The sequence below is a fragment of the Castor canadensis genome, chromosome 3 (assembly GCF_047511655.1).
Source record: "Castor canadensis chromosome 3, mCasCan1.hap1v2, whole genome shotgun sequence".
In the NCBI taxonomy this organism is placed as follows: domain Eukaryota; kingdom Metazoa; phylum Chordata; class Mammalia; order Rodentia; family Castoridae; genus Castor; species Castor canadensis.
This window is the reverse complement of record NC_133388.1, coordinates 115,522,259-115,544,049: the sequence shown is the minus strand read 5'-3', so window position 1 is coordinate 115,544,049 and position 21,791 is coordinate 115,522,259. Positions and strand designations below refer to the sequence as shown.

At 39.6% G+C, this 21,791-nt stretch overlaps 1 protein-coding gene across 1 annotated transcript in view; it reads left to right on the top strand.

The window, feature by feature from the left end:
- Positions 1–17,880, top strand: part of LOC141421434 (uncharacterized) — a 30,701-nt gene extending 12,821 nt beyond the window's left edge. The window contains exons 2-3 of the mRNA XM_074066990.1: positions 15,705–16,008; positions 16,204–17,880. Coding sequence (XP_073923091.1) covers positions 15,705–16,008; positions 16,204–17,852 — 1,953 coding nt within the window. The 3' untranslated portion in view covers positions 17,853–17,880. The remainder of the gene's footprint in view (positions 1–15,704; positions 16,009–16,203) is intronic.
- Positions 17,881–21,791: the final 3,911 nt, after the last annotated feature.

The window sequence follows — 21,791 nt, the reverse complement described above, 5'->3', positions numbered from 1 at the left end:
CTTTATATATATCAAAAAGTTTTATACCACTATCTCCATTTCATTATACAGAATTCCTCCTCAAACCTCTACCTCTAAAATTTATTTCCCAAGTCCAAAACTTTGCTAATACTATTCTAGATTTCCATGGGTGCTTGCATTCAATTCAAGGCCTAATTTCCTCACTGAAACTCATAGTTACAAATTTGGCAATACCTCACCTTCCATTCTGAAACTGCAGGTGGCAACCCTTCGGCTGTGGGCTACTCCATCCCTGCTGCAAGCACCCATAGCTTAATATACCCTACCTCGCACATTTTCCTTCTGTTTCTTTTTCCACCTATGTCTTCAATGCTTATATATTCCATGCTTGTTCTTAGTTTTTTTGCTTTCCTTGAGAAAGTTGGTATTTTTCTTTGGTTTCACCTATTATCAAAATGCTTGATGCCATGAACATGAATTTTTAACTCAGGTCTTGACTATTGCCTTGATACCAAAGTGTCCAAGAATTGTCATGCCTGAATGTGAGGCTGTCCTTATTAATAACTGTTTGATCAAACTTGCTAAGTTGAGTAAGTTTAGTAAAATGGCCACAATAGTAAAGTACACACCAGTATTTGTGGAGAGTTTTAAGCTGGTACACAAACTGATGTGGTTCGTGGCTTATTTATGGCCACTGTAAAGTACTGTCTTTCTTTGGTTCACTCCAAATTAACAGAAGATCTCTAAGGACAGACCTGTCATTCAATAATTTTAATTGTATTGAGTCATTTCACCAAACATCACGGTATACCAGAGACCCCGTGGGATATTATCTAAGAGAAAGGAAAGGAAAAGATTTGATTGCTACCTGTTTTAGAGAAGGATGAACATTAAACAAAGTTAAATAAAGCCACATGGGCGTGTGTGTGTGTGTGTGTGTGTGTGTGTGTGTGTGTGTGTGAGTGATGTGTGATAGGAAGACATGAAGTAAGATAGAGTGGTTAAAAACATTAATTTAAAACCATTCTTGCTATTTAGTCCTTGCTCCACCACTTAACATCCTATGTGATTTTGAGAGTTATCCAGGACTTTAATTCAATAACTTCATCCATAACTATGAAAATGGTCTTACAAAAATATTAATTCTGATTTATGGAATATCAAAATAGAAACAAACAGCAAATTCAGGACCTATGATAATACAGAACTAAGTGTATTTATATTGGAATAATTAGTTTGTTTTATGAGATTATGGATCTATGTTTATATTTTCTTTATTTCCAAATTTATTAAATAAACATAGATGATTCTTCTCCCCTTTAAATCTAGTCTCTCTCCTTCACTCTGCTCCATAAATGTATATGTATATTTGCTAGTGTTAAAAGCTGCAGAAGAAAGATAGTAGAAAAATAAAATGTATTATTGAAGACAAAGATTACTAATACTCTGAACTGTTTCTTTTGACTCCATGTTATTTGAAGCATAGCTAACAAAAGTCCTTGAACCTTCTTAATGTCTAAACAATGAAACTACTTATAACTCCAAGTAAGAGCATCAATATATCATATGTATGTTAGAACAAGGTTCAGCAACCATTTGTTTAAATGGAAACTTCTACATTATTAATTTGTAGGTTTTCTAAAACTGATGCATAGTTTAACTTACATATTAGAAGTTTTTCAACATTTTCTGCATCTTGGGCTTAGTATGTAGCTCAAGTGGTAGAGTGACTACTTAGCAAATGCCAGGCTCCGAGTGTTCAAACTCCAGTAGTACAGGGAGAAAAAATCCTGCATCTTCATTGCATCTATCAAGTAACAACAATAATAATGAAAACAATAAGCATGATAATATTGTTTAATTATGCTTGTAAAGATAATAAAGTTTTTAATAGTAAATAACAAAACCACACTACCATAAAAATCTCCCTATGTGCCAGTCACTATTCAAATGCTTTACATCTTACTTTTGGTCAAAAATGGACAATTCTCCATCATTATTTGATTGTAGGGAGTAATTAAAGTAACAGCTTTCCTTGCCTTTTCTTTCTTCTTCTTCCTAGATAGAAGCAGAAAAAGAACAGTGATAATAGTGTTTTCAGTTTTGTCATTTTTTTTCCAAAATTAAAACAAATAGCCAGGTGCTTATGGCTCACACCTGTAATCCTAGCTACTCAGGAGGCAGAGATCAGGAGGATCTTTGGGTTCGAGGCCAGAACTTGCAAATAGTTCCTGAAACTCTATCTTGAAAAATTCAGCACAAAAAATACTGGCAGAGTGACTCAAGCAGTAGAGTGCCTGTCTAGCAAGTGTGAAGCAGGCACTGAGTTCAAACTCCAATGCCATCAAAAAAAAGCTTTTTAAATAATTCATTTTCTCAAAATAACTTAATTCTCCTATTTAGATTATTTTTTCACTTGCAAAACATATCTACGTAATAGTATTCATCCCTTGTCATTTCTTTTTTTTTTCTGCATCTCATTTTAGTGACTATAATGCAAGAATTGTGGGATCTCCCTTTCTGTCTTGCCTCTAATTCTCAAAATTAAAATATACATTTAGTGTAAGGAATTTGCAATTATACTGCAGAAAGTAACAGTGTAATTCCAAACATTTAGAATTATGATCCAAAGACAGAGGATTAGTTAATTATAGTTTACAAGATGTTCCATAAGGAACGCTTGAAGAAAAGGTTTTGCACATCCAGAATTATATTTAATTATTTGCAAAAATAATCTGCAACTTTGCTCCCAATAACTTAGGTTTTACAACAATCTTATACCTATGTATACTTATGTTGAATATAATATTTTGTGATTTAAAATATCTGTCTAGGAAAATTATTAACAAATATAGGCATCCACTGGTTAACAATATCTCATAGCTAGAAAAAAATTAAACCAATAAGAACTGTGTATTGATTTGTGATGTATCCATATTTTTTTTAGTGATTGATGGGAATTTTATCAACTTCATAGTTATTAAATGAATAGAGTTTCAGACTGAAAAGAAAGTTTGGTCGGTAGTTTGCTTATGGCTCTCAATAACTTCACTTTTAATATCTCTATCATTCTTGATAACCTAGGAAGTAGCTTAGACTAGAAAAAGAAATTCACCAGGATACTCAAAAGAGCTGACTTCACCCTTGAGCATTAGCTACTTTTGCACAATTGCTACAAATTTGATACATAAATTACACACATAAAAAGCAAACAAACTCAAAAAGAAATTGCAGCACTTTACCAGTACAAAAATTCCTAACATTGGCGAAATAGTCAATGGAGTTTTATTGCATTGTTAGTATGTAATTTAACAGACTTTAGTATGATCACAGAGTTGTGCATTCATCACCATAATCTAATTTTAGAAAATTATGAACCTAAAGGAATTCTTATTAGAAGTGAATTCTCATTTTATCCTCAACATCTTGACTTAAGCAACAACAGACCTACTTTCTGTCACCAGTGATTTGCCTACTCTATGTTTTCTGAAATTGGAATTATTCAATGTGTAGTCTATTGGAACCAACTTCTATCAAAAATTGTCCCTGTGGTATCATGTATTAGTATTTCATATTTTTATTGATGTGACTACATTACAGTGTGTTTATTCATTTATCAATTGTTGAACTTTATGGCTGTTTCCACTTGGGGATTATTATAAAACATACTGCTGTGAACCTTTATGTATGAGTTTTGCATGTAATTGTTATTATTTGGGAGTATATATGTATGAAGAATTGTTGAATCATATGCTAACTATTTAAGAGTTTGTGGAGTTGCTCACATGTTTTTCATGTGACTTCATCATTTTCCATCACCACTAGCAAGGTATAAGAGTTCTCATTTTCTCCTGTGGTAGCCAACACTTACTATGTATGTTTTCTTAGCTGTTACCACTCTTGTAGTTAAAAGCAGAATCTCACTATGGATTTGATTTGCATTTTTTCCATGAATAATGGTGCTATCTATCTGTTTTTTCCATGAGTTCATGATTGCCTGTTTATCTTATTTTGCGAAATGTCTATTTTCTTCTTTTTTTTTAAAGTTTGGTTATTTGTCTTTTATTATTAATTTGTACAAGTTTTTTTATATATTCAAGAGATACAGCCGTATCAAACATAAGATTTGTAAATATTTACTTTCATCTATGGTTTATCTGCTCATTTTCTTAATAAAATTACTTGCAGCACAAAGTTTTTAACTTCGAGTAGTTCAGTTTGCCTATTTTTTTCTTTCATTACTGGGCTTTCAGCCTTACATCTAAGAAGCCACCACTTTAGCTAAGGTCATGTATTTTTTTTTATATCTTACACCAAAATTATCATGTTTTTGTCACTTACTCTTAAGTCCATTAGTTATTTTGAGTTTATATATAGATAAACTCCCAACTGTGAGGTGGGGAGCCTAACTTCATTGTGCTGCATGTGGATTAGAGTTCACCTTGCAGCCCTTTCAGCTGTGACCACAATTACTGTTTGGGAGCCTCTTGGTGGTGTGGTTAGGTGTGAGAGAGGAAAAGATTAATCCATGACTAAATGTCTGTTTCTCCATGGGTTCGGGGCACTGGGCTCTAACTTTCCCTCATGTTTCTCCTCTGATACAGACTTTTTTTTTCTCTCTTTATGTGAGACAGTAAGGCAAGAGTGGCTAGACTTTGAGAAATGCTTTTGCCAGATTTAAAGAAAGGTAGTAGTTCTCCTGCAGGATGGGACTTTTGTGGAAAGGCGCAGAGAGAGGACTGGAATTTGAACTTGGGGATTTTCACTTGCAAGGCAGACATTATGCAAGTCCAGAGTCACACCTCCAGTTCAGGGTAGGACTTTTTTTGTGACAAGACTCTGGGCAGGTTTCAGGGAGATTGCTTTTCTTGTCTTCTTAGTGAGTCACCCAGAGATCAGTTCATGAGTTGCTGGAGACAAAGCACTACAAAATTGGCAGATTCCCAAAGATCACATTCCCCACAGAAAGACAAGTGCTGTGTGAACTCACTTTATGTGGATCACTTTATGTGGATTACGAGGGGGTTGATATCCTGGAAGTGGAGAGTAGAGTGGTGGTTAGCTGGAGGCAATGGACAGTAGCAGGAAGGGGTATGGGTAAAGTTTGATGGATGAGAGCCCGGAAGTGAGAGGTTCTAATGCACTGTTGCACAGAGGGGTGACTGTAAAAACAACCGCGTGCCATGCATGCATTTCAAGAAGTTAGAGAAGGGATTTTGAGTATATTCACCATAAAAATAAGTATTTGAGGAGACTATGTTTAACCTGAGGTGAATACTACACACTGAGTATATGTGTCAAAACATTCCATGGTGCTTCATGAATGTGTATAATTGTTATAGTTTTGTGTATTAATTAAAAATACTTTAAACAGTAAATAAAATGAAAAACATTTTTCTTAATCAATATAGTTAGTAAAAGGAAATTCAAATCTTGGTGCCTTAAAATTTATGAAAATATTATGAAGATTAAGTTAATTTTCAGACTATACTAAAGATTTACAAAATAATAAAATATTTAAAAGTTGTTTATAACTTATTCCCTTTAATGCCATAAATCAATGTATCACATGTGTGAGAAACTTGAACTATAATTTCAAATAAATGGCAAATGAAAAAGCAAGATCTAAAGCTTTGCTGGTTTTGATTAGAGGTACTTCTTTTTATTCCACAGATTTGAATATTATACTATGCATTTGGAAAGTTGTTATCTGCAAATATTTACTATGTATTTAGATAAATAATTTTCATTTAACCTTACATTAATCTGTAGCTTTGTTTTCTTTTAAAATACGAAACAGCCTTTTAATGATTACTTCTTTCAGCTTCTATGATATATTTTCTACAGTCCTATTTTTAAAATAAATATGCATACATAATTGCTGGTGTTACTGCAATTATTTTCAGCATTTTTTAACATTTGGGGAATGCTTTAACGATGTTTTACTCCTATTTTTTTTCTGGTATGATCTTTGCTTTGCTTTATTAACCTTGAGCTAGTGATTCTGTTGGTGAATGTTATATACATAGTTTTCTTTGCTCTTTAATTTCTAAAAGTGCCTTTATTTTAGTTTTACTTTTGAATTTTTGTTTGGCAAAAATATTAGTATATCATCTTAAATAGATTGCAGTTTTCACTTCACATTTCCTTTTTTTTTTTTTTTTTTTTTTTTTTTTTTTTTTTTTTCCGGTGCTGGGGACCGAACTCAGGGCCTTACACTTGCCAGGCAAGCGCTCTTCCACTGAGCTAAATCCCCAACCCCTTCACATTTTAAAGATATTATTATAATGTCTTTTGGCATTTTATCAGTTGTGAAGCAAGTGCTCTTATTCCAATTGACCCTGAATGGTTAGTGTTTTATGCTTTTAATGATCAAATTCTGTACTTTCAGTGTGTTATTTTCAGGCATCCAATAGCCACAATCTCACAGAGATGGTGGGCATTTGATTCTAGTCTAAATTAAGGATTGGGCTTATTTATATCTATGAGAACAGTTAAAGCTGACAATGATGCATGAGGACTGCCTCTACCTGTAAACCTGTTCGGTAATATTCTCTGTAGTTATCTTTTTCTTGCCTACTTTCAAAGTCAATGAAGTCACAAGAGCTCCCCTGGACATCTGCAGACAAGCCTACTCACAGACATGTTCAAGTCACTGTGTGTGTGTAAGTGTACGTGTGTGTGTGCTTGTGGTATGTGTGTACATGTGTGTATGTGTGTATATGTGTACACGTGTACATATATGTATATGTGTATATGTGTACGTGTATACATGTGTGCGTGTGTGTACGTGTGTGCACATGTGTGTGTATATGTGTGTGTGTGTGTGTGTAACATGGCTGTGCCTTGAGAGGCATTACTGAACTCTCTGATAGTCTAGGTTGACAACTGGTCACTAAGCATTTTCTCTCAAAACTCTGTAACTTGTACACATTTTACATTCTGGAAGCTTGTTCTCTCTCTAGAATAATTTTTTTCACTTCCTGGTATAAATCCTTAAAATGCCGGCTTTCTTCAGCTTCCTGGAGATAAGTAAATCCTGTTTGATTTATCACCTGCTGTGTATATCGGGACTTCAGTCAACCCAACCTAACTCTTTACATTTTTTTCAGTAGACTGCCTTCCGCTTGCCTAAGTACACATTTCATTTTCATCTTTAATATATCTTGGTAATTATTCCAAAGCATATTTCAATATGAGAATTCATGCCTCAGTCTCTGCAGACACTACTCAAAACAGCCTTAAAATATTGCCTATTCACTATATTCTCTGTTTTCTTTTGTTAAGAAACTTCATTAAATTCATGCATTCAGTCTGTTTTCAGTTTTCTTAATTTCTCCTCCTTAGTCTCTAAATCTTAACTTCCTATGATATCCAAATCTTGCTTTCTAATTCCCCATTTTGGGGGGGACAACATTCTGGTAATTTTTCTTAGGCAATTTCAAATTTATTGTACAATTTATACTTTATTGCTTACTGCTTAATTTCTAAGTGCTCACTTGGTTGTTTTTGTAGCAAATTTTCTTGTCTAACATTTGCTCTTATTCATCAGTTTCTGATTTTTTCATGGAATTTACTTTTTCCTTTTCTGTCAGAGAATCTTGAATTTATGAAGCACAGAGTTTTTTTTAGATACTTTGATTGATTCTTATTTTAAGAGCAAGTTCTTCACCTACTTGTGGCATATATTAACTGCCTTTTATAGAAAAAGATTTTCTTGTTTCAACAGCAACAAGGAGTTCTTATTAGAATTTAATCGCATAGAAGATCTATGTCTATGATGGATGTCATGTGAGGTGGGGTGGTTGCATGAGTCTAGAAATAATAAAAGGTAGCAATTTCTAGGAATGTACTTATATGCTGTTTCCTATGGATATTTTTATTCATCAGTCAGGTTATAATCCTCATTAAAACCACATGAGTTAATATACTTTTATCTCATTTTATAAATGTAAGGGTAAGCTCAATTTAAATGTCAAGAACATTTAGTAGCAGGTGAAGGTACCAGAAATAAGAAATAGACAACACTACTAACAAAAAAGAAATTCGGCAAGAGGGCAAGTCTATAGGTGATATGCTGAGATATGCATCTCTTTTCAATATGTATTATCCAATTTCTCTATGGAATGTGTGGAATTTCAAACATGGCACTCAAAATTAAGAACTTCAGCAGGTAGTTACAGAAATAAGCTTGACATTGAAGACATAAATAATATAATATTCACTCTATCTTATAAAGTATTAATTTATTTCAGTAGTTTCTAAGGATCTATCTAGGTATATTTTGTATGAAAAGTTTTATTGGTGTACTTAGAAAACTACTATAATTAATTAATTAAGTTAGTTAGTAAGTTAATTTTGGGATACAGGACCTTGCTGGGTATCCCAGGCTGGCATTAAACTCATAATTGTCATCTCTTAGACTCCCCTGAGCTTGGATTAGAAGCATAAATGGTCACTCCTGGCAGGAAGCTACTTTTATAAAACGTTCATTTGTATAGTGATTTAAAATCCATCCTTAACTATAGAGCTTTCTGATCATTGATTTGATTTAACAGTTATTGAAAAAATTGTGGACAAAAAATAGAAGTAATGCAGTTTTAGGTTGATGGTTCTTGACACTGTGGTGGACTGCATAGAGTAGGGCTTCCCCATGGCACAGCCTGGCTCTGGAAGCATGTGTCTTTGGTGCCTGCAGAGCTGTCTGTAGTGCCCTGTGTGCTGGAGACTACCTTTGTCATCTGGTGGTGGATATCAACCCCTTTTTGAAAAAGGTTTGACACTTCTGGGCATAGCAACACAAATATAATCCCAGAAGGTAGAGGAAGGACCATCTTGAGTTCAGGTCCAGCTTGGGCTATGTAATGAGATTGTGTTTTAACAAAACAAAGAAATTATGAAACCATCCCTATCAGTAATGCTTGGCTTCCGATCGCTCTGTGAGCATGTCATATTTAACCATTGTCCTCTTACTTGGGTTCCTCCACTTCACAGTACTGTACTGTGGGTTTAACTTGTATTTTCTCACTAATTGTCCTGAACTCAGGTGTAACTGGCCATACTATAGTTTTGCTTGTAGGGTGTCTGCTCTAGTTATTTGCTCTTTTATTGTTCTTATTTTGTATTTTATCATTTTATAAGGTTTTTATTTTTCATTGTTGATACAACTTTGTTTTTATAGGTATGTAAGTATCTTCCCACAGAGTGTGGCTTACCTTTTCATTTTCTCAATAGTGCTTTTTGTTAAGCAGATTGTAAATTGAATGAAGTTTGATTTATTATTTATTTCATTTATGCCTATGTTTTTGTGTGTCTTTTTAAGAAAGCTTAATTGTCCCCAAGTTCAAAGTTTTCTTACAGGGACTTTATAGTATTAACACATATGTTTGAAAGCAGTAGCCCTTTTAAATCAGTTTGCAGACCCAGAATCTATTTCTTCCCAAACCTAGTAATAGGAGGTTCATTTACTGAAGACACAATTGTCAATGGACTTTGTGTTAGAAACTAAATTTGCAAAGTATTAAATATGCAAACACATAGTGAACTTTTAATATATTTCAACATTTTTGGGTAGAGATGTTTGGATCAAGGTGTACGCCACCAGAAATGCTTGCTGCAAATTTTCCCATTCAGTGCCCTTTAGCAAGGAAGAATTTTAAGGCATTTGGATCTTCCCAGCATCATTAGTTACACTCCAGAAAGCTAAAGCAGAACTCTGCAATGTTTCATCTCCCAGACAAACTACTTGTAAATCCCAAGGATTCCAAGGGTGGCCTGTAATTTGAAAGCCAGGTTGATAGGAAAACAATGATCCAAGCCAGTGCATTGATAGGAACTGTACATTGCTGCATTTAATTTAAGACCATTAAATCATCTGCTAACCTCTTCAGGATTCCAACACCAAATTTGAGATGACTTTTGCCTTCTATTTCTTTTCTTCTACTCTTACTGCTGCCACTAAATTAAAAGTGCTGGATGTTGCATACGGTCCAGCAACATTGGTGTTTGTTTTTAAAATCATTGCTTTGTGCCATGCCATACATCCTGTCATACAGATTTCTGTCCCTATCACATACAACAAATATCTTTCTTATTTTCATTCTTTCATTTTTTTTCTGGTTTTGCTCCTCAGGTGACAGGTTGGAAATATTGCTTCAATACTAAAAGGCAAGAAGGATGTGTAAATCAAATCCTCAGTTATAATCAAGGCTCATTACTTCCCATAAAAGGGAGGAACATGGCTGTCAATGCATGGTTTCCTTTAAAATTATAATCAATTTTTCATGCAGTCACCCTCAACTCTAATACATACATGGAAGTTGTATTTTTAAAAAATCATTTGCCTAACTTAAAATATACCTTCTGAGAAATATATTTGCATAGGAGAAAATGATAAAATACAGAAGATTCCTTTTGACTGAAACAAACTTGATATGATTCCCTGCAGAATTTCTGTAAATTTCACAAATCTTTCAAAGATGCCTGAGGAAAATTGTGTTTTCAGCTGTGTTCACTGTTGAGGAAGGAATAGTTCAGAACATTCAGGTCATCATTATTCTTTTTTTTCATGAATTAAGAAAAAGGTTAATCCCTGATTGTTTCTCTGTTGACACAGGTGGAATCTCATAAGCTATTTGATTAAAAACTCTGTACCCTGAATATTTTTATATCATACTTTTATTACAAGCAATATTATGATGAAGAAGTCTTTTAATTACATTTTGTTCACTTTCTAAAACTTCCCTGTTCACTGTCTCAAAACCTGAGAGTATGTGTTCTACATGGAGTGATACAAATATATAGCAGGGCAAAATGTAATGACTTTGTTAGCAGTTGATTATACTGACTATTACAATACACACGTAAATAAAGACATGTCTTACACAATGTATTCAATGCCTTGGAGTGTAGGCTTTACGAAATGAGTCCAGAGTATGGAAATGTACTTTTGTCTTTGAAACTCTACTGCTTACTACTGATATAAATTTGGTGTTTCCATTTTTTTGGAAAAGAGAATGCTTTATTTTAAGTAATTAATAGTTTAAAAACAAAGCATGTCTTCAGTGATTATTAAATTTCTAGTATGTTCATAGCCCCTGGTTTCTCCTAAGAGGTGCTCCAATCTCACTTGTTCAAGTTATGAAGTTTGGCTTCTCAACATCTATGCTATCCTCACATTGACCCTTTCTTCATCATTCATTTCCTCTGAATATTGTCAGGGTAAGGAATGACTCAAGCCTATAAGAAGATCTCCTAGGGATGCTATTAACACCATTCGCCATGCTTCCTGCATTGTCAATGGACTTGGTGCTTGGAACTCCAAAAGTCTTCTTGCTTGAAACTTAGGGTCATATCAGATGGAACTGATCAAATATGCAGAGAAGAGGATGTGGAGCTTGGTCCTACTGTTACAGAAGCAGGTCTACATCTAGTGCTTGTTTAAGAGACAATTGATTCCCTCATTGTTTAAGCAAAAACAAAGTAGGATCTCCTTTCCTTACATTCAAGGACATTCCCCTGAGATATTAGTTGAATAAATTACTGCAATTAATGTTGTGGAATTTCTACTTACTTGAAAAAATAATAAACTGTCTTTGTTATAAATTATTTGAAAAGTAGTATTTATTTTAAAGTAAATAAAATATAAAGCTGAAAAAAGTATAATCTATAGATAGAGTTGTGCATTCACCTCTGATATTTAAATGGCACTGTACTTCTTAGGATTCATATAACTTCAAATGTATCTGCCAAGGAACATATTTACATCAGAGAAAGCCATAAAATACAGGACACTTCTGTTGACTGAAACACACTTGTGTGGTCACCTGCTGAATTTATGTAAATTTTGCAAATCTTTCAGAGGTTGCTGAGAGAAGCTATATTTTTAGCTGTGTTCACTCTTCAGTAAGAAGTAGTTGGGGTTACTTCTGGTCATCATTCCATTTTCTTATGAATTAAAAACAGTTTCATCTGTGTTCTCTGTTGACACAGTTCAATTTTGTACATTGTGTAACTTTTTACAACAACATTTTCCCCAATTCAATAATTGTTTGAATGTATAAATGATAAAATGTATATATCATTTTATAAAATAAGTAAGTTTTAAAGCATATATTTTATAACCAGTTGTGATGCATGTGATTCACTCTGCTAAGAGTAACCTTGTCTTCCCTCTTCTCTAGGTACAGTATCTACAAAAGGTAGCTTGAGAGCCATGAGCTAATGCTGGGTAAGGTGAGCCTCTGAATGTGATGGCCACATTTTCACTGTCTTTTGTTGCATTTGACAGCAGTTTGAGAATTATTGTCCTTCTTTTCTTTCTTTTGGCACTCCTGCAGTTTGAACCCAGGGTCTCACTCTTGCTAGGCATCTGCTCTACTGCTTGAGCAATACCTTCGGTGAGAATTATATTTTGAAGGAAAAAAATCCACCCTTATCTTTTCTTAAACATTTGATCTTTCAGATCATTCAAATTACCAGATTATTAGAGCATCATTTTCCATTCCTTATGTAACAGGCGTATTCACATCTAATCTTCTGATATTAAATCCAATTTAAGAAACTCAAGTTGGGAGAAAAATTCTGCTCATCCAAATATTGTTACACTGTAAACTAGAAAAGGGAAACCAAGGTAAATACATGGGAAGTGCCTTTGCTTGATGGCTTTCATTTCCCTGTGACTGAAAATCCAAAATCAAATCACCCTATGCATATGACACTGCAGAGTTTCTATTTATTCATACACCTGCTTCATTATATTTATTTATGTATTTGTTACTTTATTTGTATGGGCAGTATGGGAGGTTGAACTCAGGGTCTTAAACTTGCCAGGCAGGTGGCCTACCATTTGATCCTCACCCCAACTCCAATTGTTTTATTTTAAATGAGAAAAAACATGACATTTGTTTTCTCCTAAGAGAATGTTTTCTTACAGACATCGATTGTCGTATTTAATTCTCTTCCACAGGGGAAAAAAATCTTTTCAATAGGTTTTTTTTTCCTTCAAATCAATGGAGAAAATTGGTTGTACACTAGGACAATACAAGGATGAGGTGAGGGTCATGGTGACAAGCACAGCATAGGGAGTCTGCCTTTCATTGCTCAGCCATTTTTTCCTTCTTTAACACTGCCCAATACTGAGCCTCATTCTGCCTCAGTTTTACTAACCAAAGCCTCAGGGTCCAGTCATTATCAACTGGAGGGAGGGTGGGAAGCCATTCCCATTGCCAATCTGTGTAGGAGTTAATATTTAAACTAGCCAAAGGACTCGGGAACTTTTGATCTAATGCATACTGGTCAAGAATTTTAGCTCAGTTTAGTACGTTTATAAGATAATTTTGTTTTGCTGTCCAGCAACTTAGAATTCTTAAATAATTATCAAGCCAGTCAGGGCTGCTGCCACATTTTGAAATTTAAAAAGCAAAGCACACAATTTTCTATTCTGTTATCTTTAGTAAGTAACAGAAGCATCCCGAATTCACACCAGATTCAATCAGATCTGTTGCTGAAATACAAAGATTCTATCCCTTTTTCTTTCTACAGTGTGTTTTTTTTAGGTCAATAGTGATGTTTTAAGCTACTACAGTGACCAATGACCTTGACCCCATGACTCCATCCATTCTTTTTTATTATTATTGCTGCACTGGGAGTACAATGTGACATTTACAAGAGTTTTACAATATACCATAGTTAAGTTCACCTCCTCTAACATTCTCCTTTATCTCCCCTCCCCCATTCCCGAGTAATTTCAATAGGTTTCATTTTTTTTCATTTTCCTACATGTGTACATAATATTTCCACTATATACACTTTCCTTACATTCTCCCTCCAACAGTATCAAAATCCCAGACAGGACCTGTTTTGCCTGCCTGTTCTCCATTTTTGTTAAAAAAAAAAAAAAAGACATTTTTGTTTAAGATAGCTATTTTATAAGGCATTTCGTTGTGACAATTTCATGCATATAGGTATTATAACCCAAATTGGTACATCCTCTCTCCTTTACTCCCTGTCTTATAGTGATTTCAACAGGTTTAAAAATTATACATTCATTGTTGAAGAGAAAGTACATAAACCATATTCACCTTCCTAACTTCCTTCTTTTACCCTCTGTCTCGTGGGGATTTTGATTAAGTTTAAATTATGTGATTTCAATGCACTCTTGTTCCACCACATTCTCACAAAGCCGTGGAGAGTCAAATCACATACATTTATGGTTTACTCTTGTAATCTTATTATTTTAAAGAAGAAATGCGACTTATAATCAGTTTACGGAGAAGTGTCTTGACTTTCCCAGAATTTTTTGGATAAGTATTGGAAGTGAGGCCTACTCAGTTGAAATTCTGAAATAAGGACATGTAATGTGAGAGTTCTGCCTTCAGAGGCATCTATTTATAGAAATAGAAAGGGAACACTTCCAGTACAAAAAGGCAACTTTACTTTCGAAGATGATCATGAAAACCCTGGGCTGAACCAAAGGCCCTGTGATAATAGGTCACCATGCAAGTGAGTAAGAAAGAATTCTGAGTGTTAAATTGCCCTGTGGGAGGCAAGATAGCATGTGATGCTCCACCCTTACAGATACATAGCTATAATGATCATGTATTTAACATATAGCTCAAAATGTTGCATGTGATTAATAGTTTACAATATTAAGAGGAGTAACAAAATGGATATTTGAAGTAGTAATATTTCTTAAACCTCAGACATATGGTAACCATAACTATAAAATGCTAGCATAGAAGCATATGAAGCACAGAATTGAAAGTGTTCGTTTGCATGCTATTGTTTAGTAACCATTTTTAACACATAAAGTGCTAGTAGATACTTCACAGTAACCATTCTGGGAGCACAAGGATGTTAACAGAGTTAGCTGGGATCTTAAATTAATATTGCTTCCAGGCAATATGTGTGAAGCTCTGATCTATAGTACAGTCTCATAACTGGGAAAATGAATATGTGTAGATTTCTTTTTATTCTTAATTTTGGTTTCCTTATTATGCCATTTCCAATTTCCTGAAGTGGAGTCATTCTTTATAACCTTGTTTATCCTATTACAATAACTATTCTTATTCTGGAGGTAGACTTTCTGAGTTCAAACTCCAGAACAACGGTGTTAGCTTAAGCCAATAAAGTTATCAATCTGTTTCAATTTCTTCATCAGAATATGGTGAAAATAATGTGACAACTACCTCATCAGATTCTGTTGGGAGAAAGTATTTTAATGTATGGAAAGCATTTAACACTGTCTAATACATGCAAATAATATTTCTACTAGGTATACCATCAGTGCATGTCATAACTGAAAGGAATAGGAGGTCTCAGCGGGCCCCAACCCCCTTGTTGGAGAAACCAGTACCAAACATCCCATGTAGATAAGATAAGCAATGCGGCAGGGCTCAGTTAGGGCATATAGAATGTGGGGAATGTGAGTGGGGGGTACATGCAAGATGTGAAGTACGTGCAAGATGTGAGGTACGCGCAAGATGTGCTCTGCCTGCTTGCCCAATGTTGATAACGAAAATATGCATGCCACCGCAGTCTATATAAGATTTCCCCTAAAGAGGCTCAGGGTCGTGTATTCCTAACCGGTCCTGCGTGTCCGTGTGGGAGCTCGACCCTGGCTAGCCAGCCCAATAAACTCTGCTTTGTTGATTGCATTCTCGCCTGGCTCTCTGTCTCTCGGGGGAATAGGATTCCGGGTCCTAACATTTGGAGGTTCCACCGAGATTTCATTTTCTCGAGAGACAGAACCTGCCTGCGACAAAGCAGGGGCGATCCCAAGTCCTAGGCGTTGGGAGGGGATCCCAGACCCTCATTTGGAGGAACTTGAGTGTTCCATTTGGGCCGCGGCGGGGATTCGGCCAATCCCCAGGGAGATTCATTCTGGGAATCTCGCAAGGAGGACCACAGGGTCCTATTGGGAGAGGCTTTCCTCTCATTTGGGCTCGAGCATTTTAGGAACCCTGGCGCCAGGTGAAGAACTAATTGAGCTAGTCGACCGACCACCCGTCAAGTGGACGCCTTTCGGCCTGATATCCCAGTTGGACGGTGAGGAGGTTGAATGGGGTGCGCACCAGTGTGAGAGAAGGACCGGTCCGAGCGAGTGCTGGAGAGTGTTGTGTGTGTGTGGAATTATTGTTGCCTTTACCCTTTTTGTTCTATCTCTCTTGGTGTTTGAGTCTCCTTCCACAATGGGACAGGGACAAACAACCCCAAAGTCTCTGATCCTTTCTCACTTTCCAGAAGTTAAAGAAAGGGCCTTAAATGCAGGTCTGGTCATCAAGAAAGGTAAGTTCGACACCTTTTGTTCTGCAGAGTGGCCCACCTTTGGAGTCGGGTGGCCCATTCAAGGTTCCCTCTCCCTAGACCTGATCACTAAGGTTAAAGCAGTCATTTTTCAGCCAGACAATCGAGGCCATCCAGACCAAGTTCCTTACATTTTGGTTTGGGAGGATCTGGTGAGGAACCCTCCCCCTTGGTTAACAGTTTTTCTGACCCACCCCTCCAGTTCGGCCCCCGGGGCTAAAACCCCAGTCACGCCCGCCTTGGTCATAAAGGAGGAGGAAAAACTTCCTCTTCCCACCTTGACCGGTCCTCAAATTAGGGCATCTCCTTCACCATCTCCGGTCTTACCAGAGAGTTCCCCCCTTTACCCATCCCTCGCAGGGGCAGAGGAAGATCGGCCGCCTCCATACGTGACTCCCCCTGGCCAAGCCAGTGCCCCGGAGGAGGAAATTTCCTCATCCTCCTCAACAGGACTGGCAGCAGGAGGAGGAATGGGTCGAAGACTTCGCCCCCGAGGGATCCGGGAAAGGGAGGGGGAAGACGGGCCCCCCTCATCAACACAGGGGGAGGAAACTGTCCCTACACTTCCAGTCCGGATGGTGGGCCAAGGGGGACCGGGAGGAGGGCAACAGTTTCAGTACTGGCCCTTCTCCTCCAGTGATCTATATAACTGGAGGACGCAGAACCCGCCCTTTTCTGAAGACCCCAAGTGTCTCATAGATCTCCTGGAGTCCATCATGCATACACACCGCCCCACTTGGGATGACTGTCATCAGCTGCTCAATACTCTTTTTACGACGGAGGAACGAGAGCGCATCCTCAACGAAGCGAGGAAGAACGTCTTGGGGGATAATGGGAGACCCACAACTCTCCAACCGGCCATAGACGAGGCTTTTCCCCTACGCCGCCCTGATTGGGATTTCGGGACCGCAGAAGGTAGGGAGCGTCTTCGGATCTACCGCCAGACTCTTATGGCCGGTCTCCGAGCGGCCGCCAGAAGGCCCACCAATTTTGCAAAAGTGAAAGCAGTCGTTCAAAGGGAAAACGAAAGCCCAGCCGGTTTCTTAGAGCGCCTCTATGAGGCATACCGTCAGTACACCCCTATTGACCCTGAGGCGGACCTCCACCGGTCTGCTGTGGTACTCTCATTCATTAATCAGGCAGCTCCAGACATTAGGAGAAAACTCAATAAACAGGAAAACTTAGGGGAGATGACTATAAGGGAAATGCTGCAGGTAGCAGAAAAGGTCTTTACCGCTAGGGAAACTCCAGAAGAAAGGGAGGAAAGACAGAGAAAGGAAGACAGGGAGGCCCAGGAGAAATTGAGAAAGGAGGACCGGGAGTTCCAGGCTAAGGAAAACCGAAAGCAACAGAGAGAAATGGCTCGTATTTTCCTAGCGGGTGTCCGGGACCAACCCAGGGGAGGGGGCCACGCCAGGACCCCGGATAAGGAACACTGTTTTTACTGTAAGGAAACGGGGCATTGGAAGAGAGAATGTCCTAAGTTAAAGGGAAGAAGAGGGTTTGGAAGGAGACTGGGGGAAAACAGGGAAAGGGAACGAGCAGTAGAGCAGGCCAGAGTCCTTCTAGCCGGAGAAGAGGACTGAAGGAGACAGGGCTCAGACCCCCTCCCCGAGTCCTGGGTAACAATGCATGTGGAGGGGAAGCCGATGGGGTTCATGGTGGATACCGGCGCCCAATATTCGGTTTTAAACAAGGCACATGGACCTTTGAACAAGGCACGAACAAGTGTTGTTCAGGGGGCCACCGGTACGCAGTTATGTACATGGACTACCAAAAGAAAGGTGAACTTAGGAAAACACCAGGTCACACACTCCTTCTTGGTCGTCCCTGAGAGCCCCGCTCCCCTGCTCGGACGGGACCTACTCACCAAAATAGGGGCCCATATCCATTTTGAACCAGATGGAATAATTGTGACTGATCGAGAAGGGAGCCCGATTCATGTCTTGTCCCTATCATTGGCTGACGAGCATCGTCTGTTTGAGAGTCAACAGGAACCAGGAGGGGACATGACTCATTGGGTAAAAAGATTTCCCACGGCCTGGGCGGAGACTGCGGGAACCGGCCTCGCCAAACACCTCCCGCCCGTAGTTATACAATTGAAGGCTTCTGCTCTCCCCATTCGGGTGAAACAGTATCCTATGCCTGAGGAGGCCCGAAGAGGCATAGCCCCTCATATCCACAGGCTAATAAAGGAAGGAGTACTGCGACCTTGTCAGTCTGCCTGGAATACTCCTCTGCTCCCCGTCCGAAAGCCGGGAAGTGGGGACTATAGGCCTGTGCAAGACCTACGAAAGGTAAACGAGCGGACGGAGGACATTCATCCCACCGTTCCGAATCCCTATACCTTGCTCAGCCACCTACCCCCCTCGCAAGTATGGTATACAACCCTTGATTTGAAAGATGCTTTCTTCAGCATTCCATTGTCAGAAATTAGTCAGCCGCTATTTGCTTTCGAATGGCAAGAAGATGGGGGCCAATCCGGACAGCTCACTTGGACCAGACTGCCGCAAGGATTTAAAAATTCTCCCACCCTGTTTAATGAGGCCCTGAGCCAGGACCTGGAACCTTTTCGTCGGAGCCACCCACGAGTCACTCTATTACAGTATGTTGATGACTTACTGTTAGCGGCAGAAACCCGAGAGGAGTGCATCAAGGCTACTGAACACCTGCTAACGGAATTAGGTGAGCTGGGGTATCGGGCAAGTGCCAAGAAAACTCACATCTGTAAAAGGTCAGTGACATATTTGGGTTATCGGATTGCAGATGAGGCAAGATGGCTGACTGATGCCATGAAACAGACTATTCTGGCTATCCCATCCCCGACATCCACTAGGGGGGTGAGAGAATTCCTGGGCTCCGCGGGGTTCTGTAGACTCTGGATTCCAGGATTTGCGGAAATAGCCAGACCCCTATATGAGGCCACCAAAGAAGCTCCAGATTGGAGTTGGGGAGAGAGAGAACAACAGGCCTTTGATCAGCTAAAAGACGCTCTTTTGCAGGCCCCTGCCTTAGCCTTGCCAGATCCTACAAGACCATTCACTCTGTTTGTAGATGAGAAAAAGGGGGTAGCCAAAGGAGTCTTGACCCAACAGCTAGGTCCCTGGAAGAGACCAGTGGCATACTTTTCCAAGAAATTAGACGCAGTAGCGGCAGGATGGCCCCCCTGCCTCCGCATCATAGCGGCCATTGCCATGCTGGTGAGAGAAGCCGATAAACTAACCTTTGGACAGGCCCTCTGGGTAACGGCCCCTCACCCGGTGGAGGGAATCCTTAAACAACCCCCTGGGAAATGGATGACGAATGCCAGGCTCACCCATTACCAGGGGCTCTTGTTGGATTCCCCTCGGATCACATTCACAGATCCCGTAATCCTGAACCCTGCCACCTTGTTGCCTAACCCGGAACTGCAGACACCTGTCCATAACTGCAAAGAATTCCTCTCCGAAGTTACACAGGTACGGGCTGACCTAAAGGATACCCCCCTGTCCGGCTGCAAATTAAACTGGTACACGGATGGAAGCAGTTTTTTCCAAGATGGAGCCCGAAGGGCAGGGGCAGCTGTAGTCGACCAAGAAGGAAATACGGTATGGAGCAGCGCCCTCCCACCCAGAACATCAGCCCAAAAAGCGGAATTAATTGCCTTGGCAGAGGCCCTGGAGAGGGCAAAAGGAAAGCGAGTCAATATCTACACCGATAGCCGCTATGCTTTCAGTACCATCCATGTCCACGGGGCCATCTATCGCGAAAGAGGATTCCGCACAGCAGAAGGAAAACATCTAAAGAACCTAGCCAAAGTCCAGCGTCTATTAATGGCAGTGGAAAAACCGAAGGCAGTGGCAGTGATGTATGACCCAGGCCACCAGTCTGCCAAGACGCCGGAAGCTGTCGGTAACAACAGAGCAGATCAAGAAGCAAAGAGAGTAGCAATGGTGAGTCCTCCCATGGAGACAGGGCAACCTTCCACGGTTGCGGCGATAGACGTGCCGGTCCCAGAGCTCCCTCCGCTACCCCCCCGACCAGAATACTCCACAGAGGATTTCACTTGGATGAGAGCCCACTCCCCCTTTAGAGAAGGGGAAGACGGATGGAAAAGCGACTTGGAAGGCAAGTTAATTCTGCCTGAAAAACTCGGACGATTCCTGTTGGCTAACTTACATAAGTCCACCCATTTGGGGCGGAGAAAATTACTAGACTTGTTGACATCTGCGCAGCTCCGATTTCCGAACCAGACCATAGCAGTCCGCCAAATTGTGGAAGATTGTGCCAGCTGCACAATCATGAAACCAGGACGAAGGGAGGGGCACCATACAGGTACTCGGGAACGGGGGAGGGCTCCGGGAAGAAGTTGGGAAGTGGATTTTACTGAGGTAAAACTGGGAAAGTTTGGGTACAAATATTTGCTGGTATTCATAGATACCTTTTCAGGCTGGGTGGAGGCTTTTCCTACAAAGAAGGAGACGAGTCAGGTAGTGGCAAAGGCTTTGCTAGAGGAAATCATACCCAGATATGGGGTGCCCGAGGCAATTGGGTCAGATAACGGTCCGGCTTTTGTTAGTAAAGTCCTGCAGGGACTAGCCCAGACTATGGGGGCCAATTGGAAGCTACATTGTGAATATAACCCCCAGAGCTCAGGGCAAGTAGAAAGGATGAATAGGACACTAAAGGAGACTTTAGCCAAATTGGCCCTGGAGACTGGTGGTGATTGGGTGACGCTCCTTCCCTTGGCCATCTTCCGAGTCCGGAACTCCCCCTATGTCCATGGGCTAACTCCCTTTGAGATCCTGTATGGGGCTCCACCCCCCATCATTCAGAGGACCTTAAGCCCAGAACTAGGTGATCTGGCCCCAAATTACCTGACCATGTTGCAGGCTTTAGCTAAAGTGCAACAACGGATTTGGCCCTTAATTCAAGCATACCACGCTGTTAAGAGGGACCCGGCTCCGGAACATGGCATAGTCCCAGGTGACATGGTATGGGTTAAAAGGCATCAGTCCAAAACCCTAGAGGCTAGATGGAAAGGACCTTATGTTGTACTGTTTACTACCCCTACCGCCCTCAAGGTCGACGGGATTGCAGCATGGGTACACCATTCCCATGTAAGACGGGCTCACCCTCCAGAGAAAAAACAGGAAAATTGGTCCGCACGGAAGCACCCAACAAACCCACTCAAGCTCCGGCTGATACGGGATGCTCCGAAAAACGAGAACACTCCAGATGCTCTGCAGCCCTCCTAGAATGGGATTATCACCTGGGTCCACTACACCCACATCAGATCGGCAGATCCGGTAGCTATGAAGAAAGGCTTCCTGCCAACAAGAAGGGTGTCCCACCACAAGGAAAATTTTTTCAAACTCAAACTTCATACTGGACCTCGGTAACTTTATTCCTTTTTCTAACCCTGTCCACCACTTGCTGGGGGCATACAAATCCACATCAACCTTTTAACCTGACCTGGATGATTGTAGATGTGTCCACAGGAGACATTCTTAACCAGACCTCCAAGGTGACCCCTCCCAGCACCT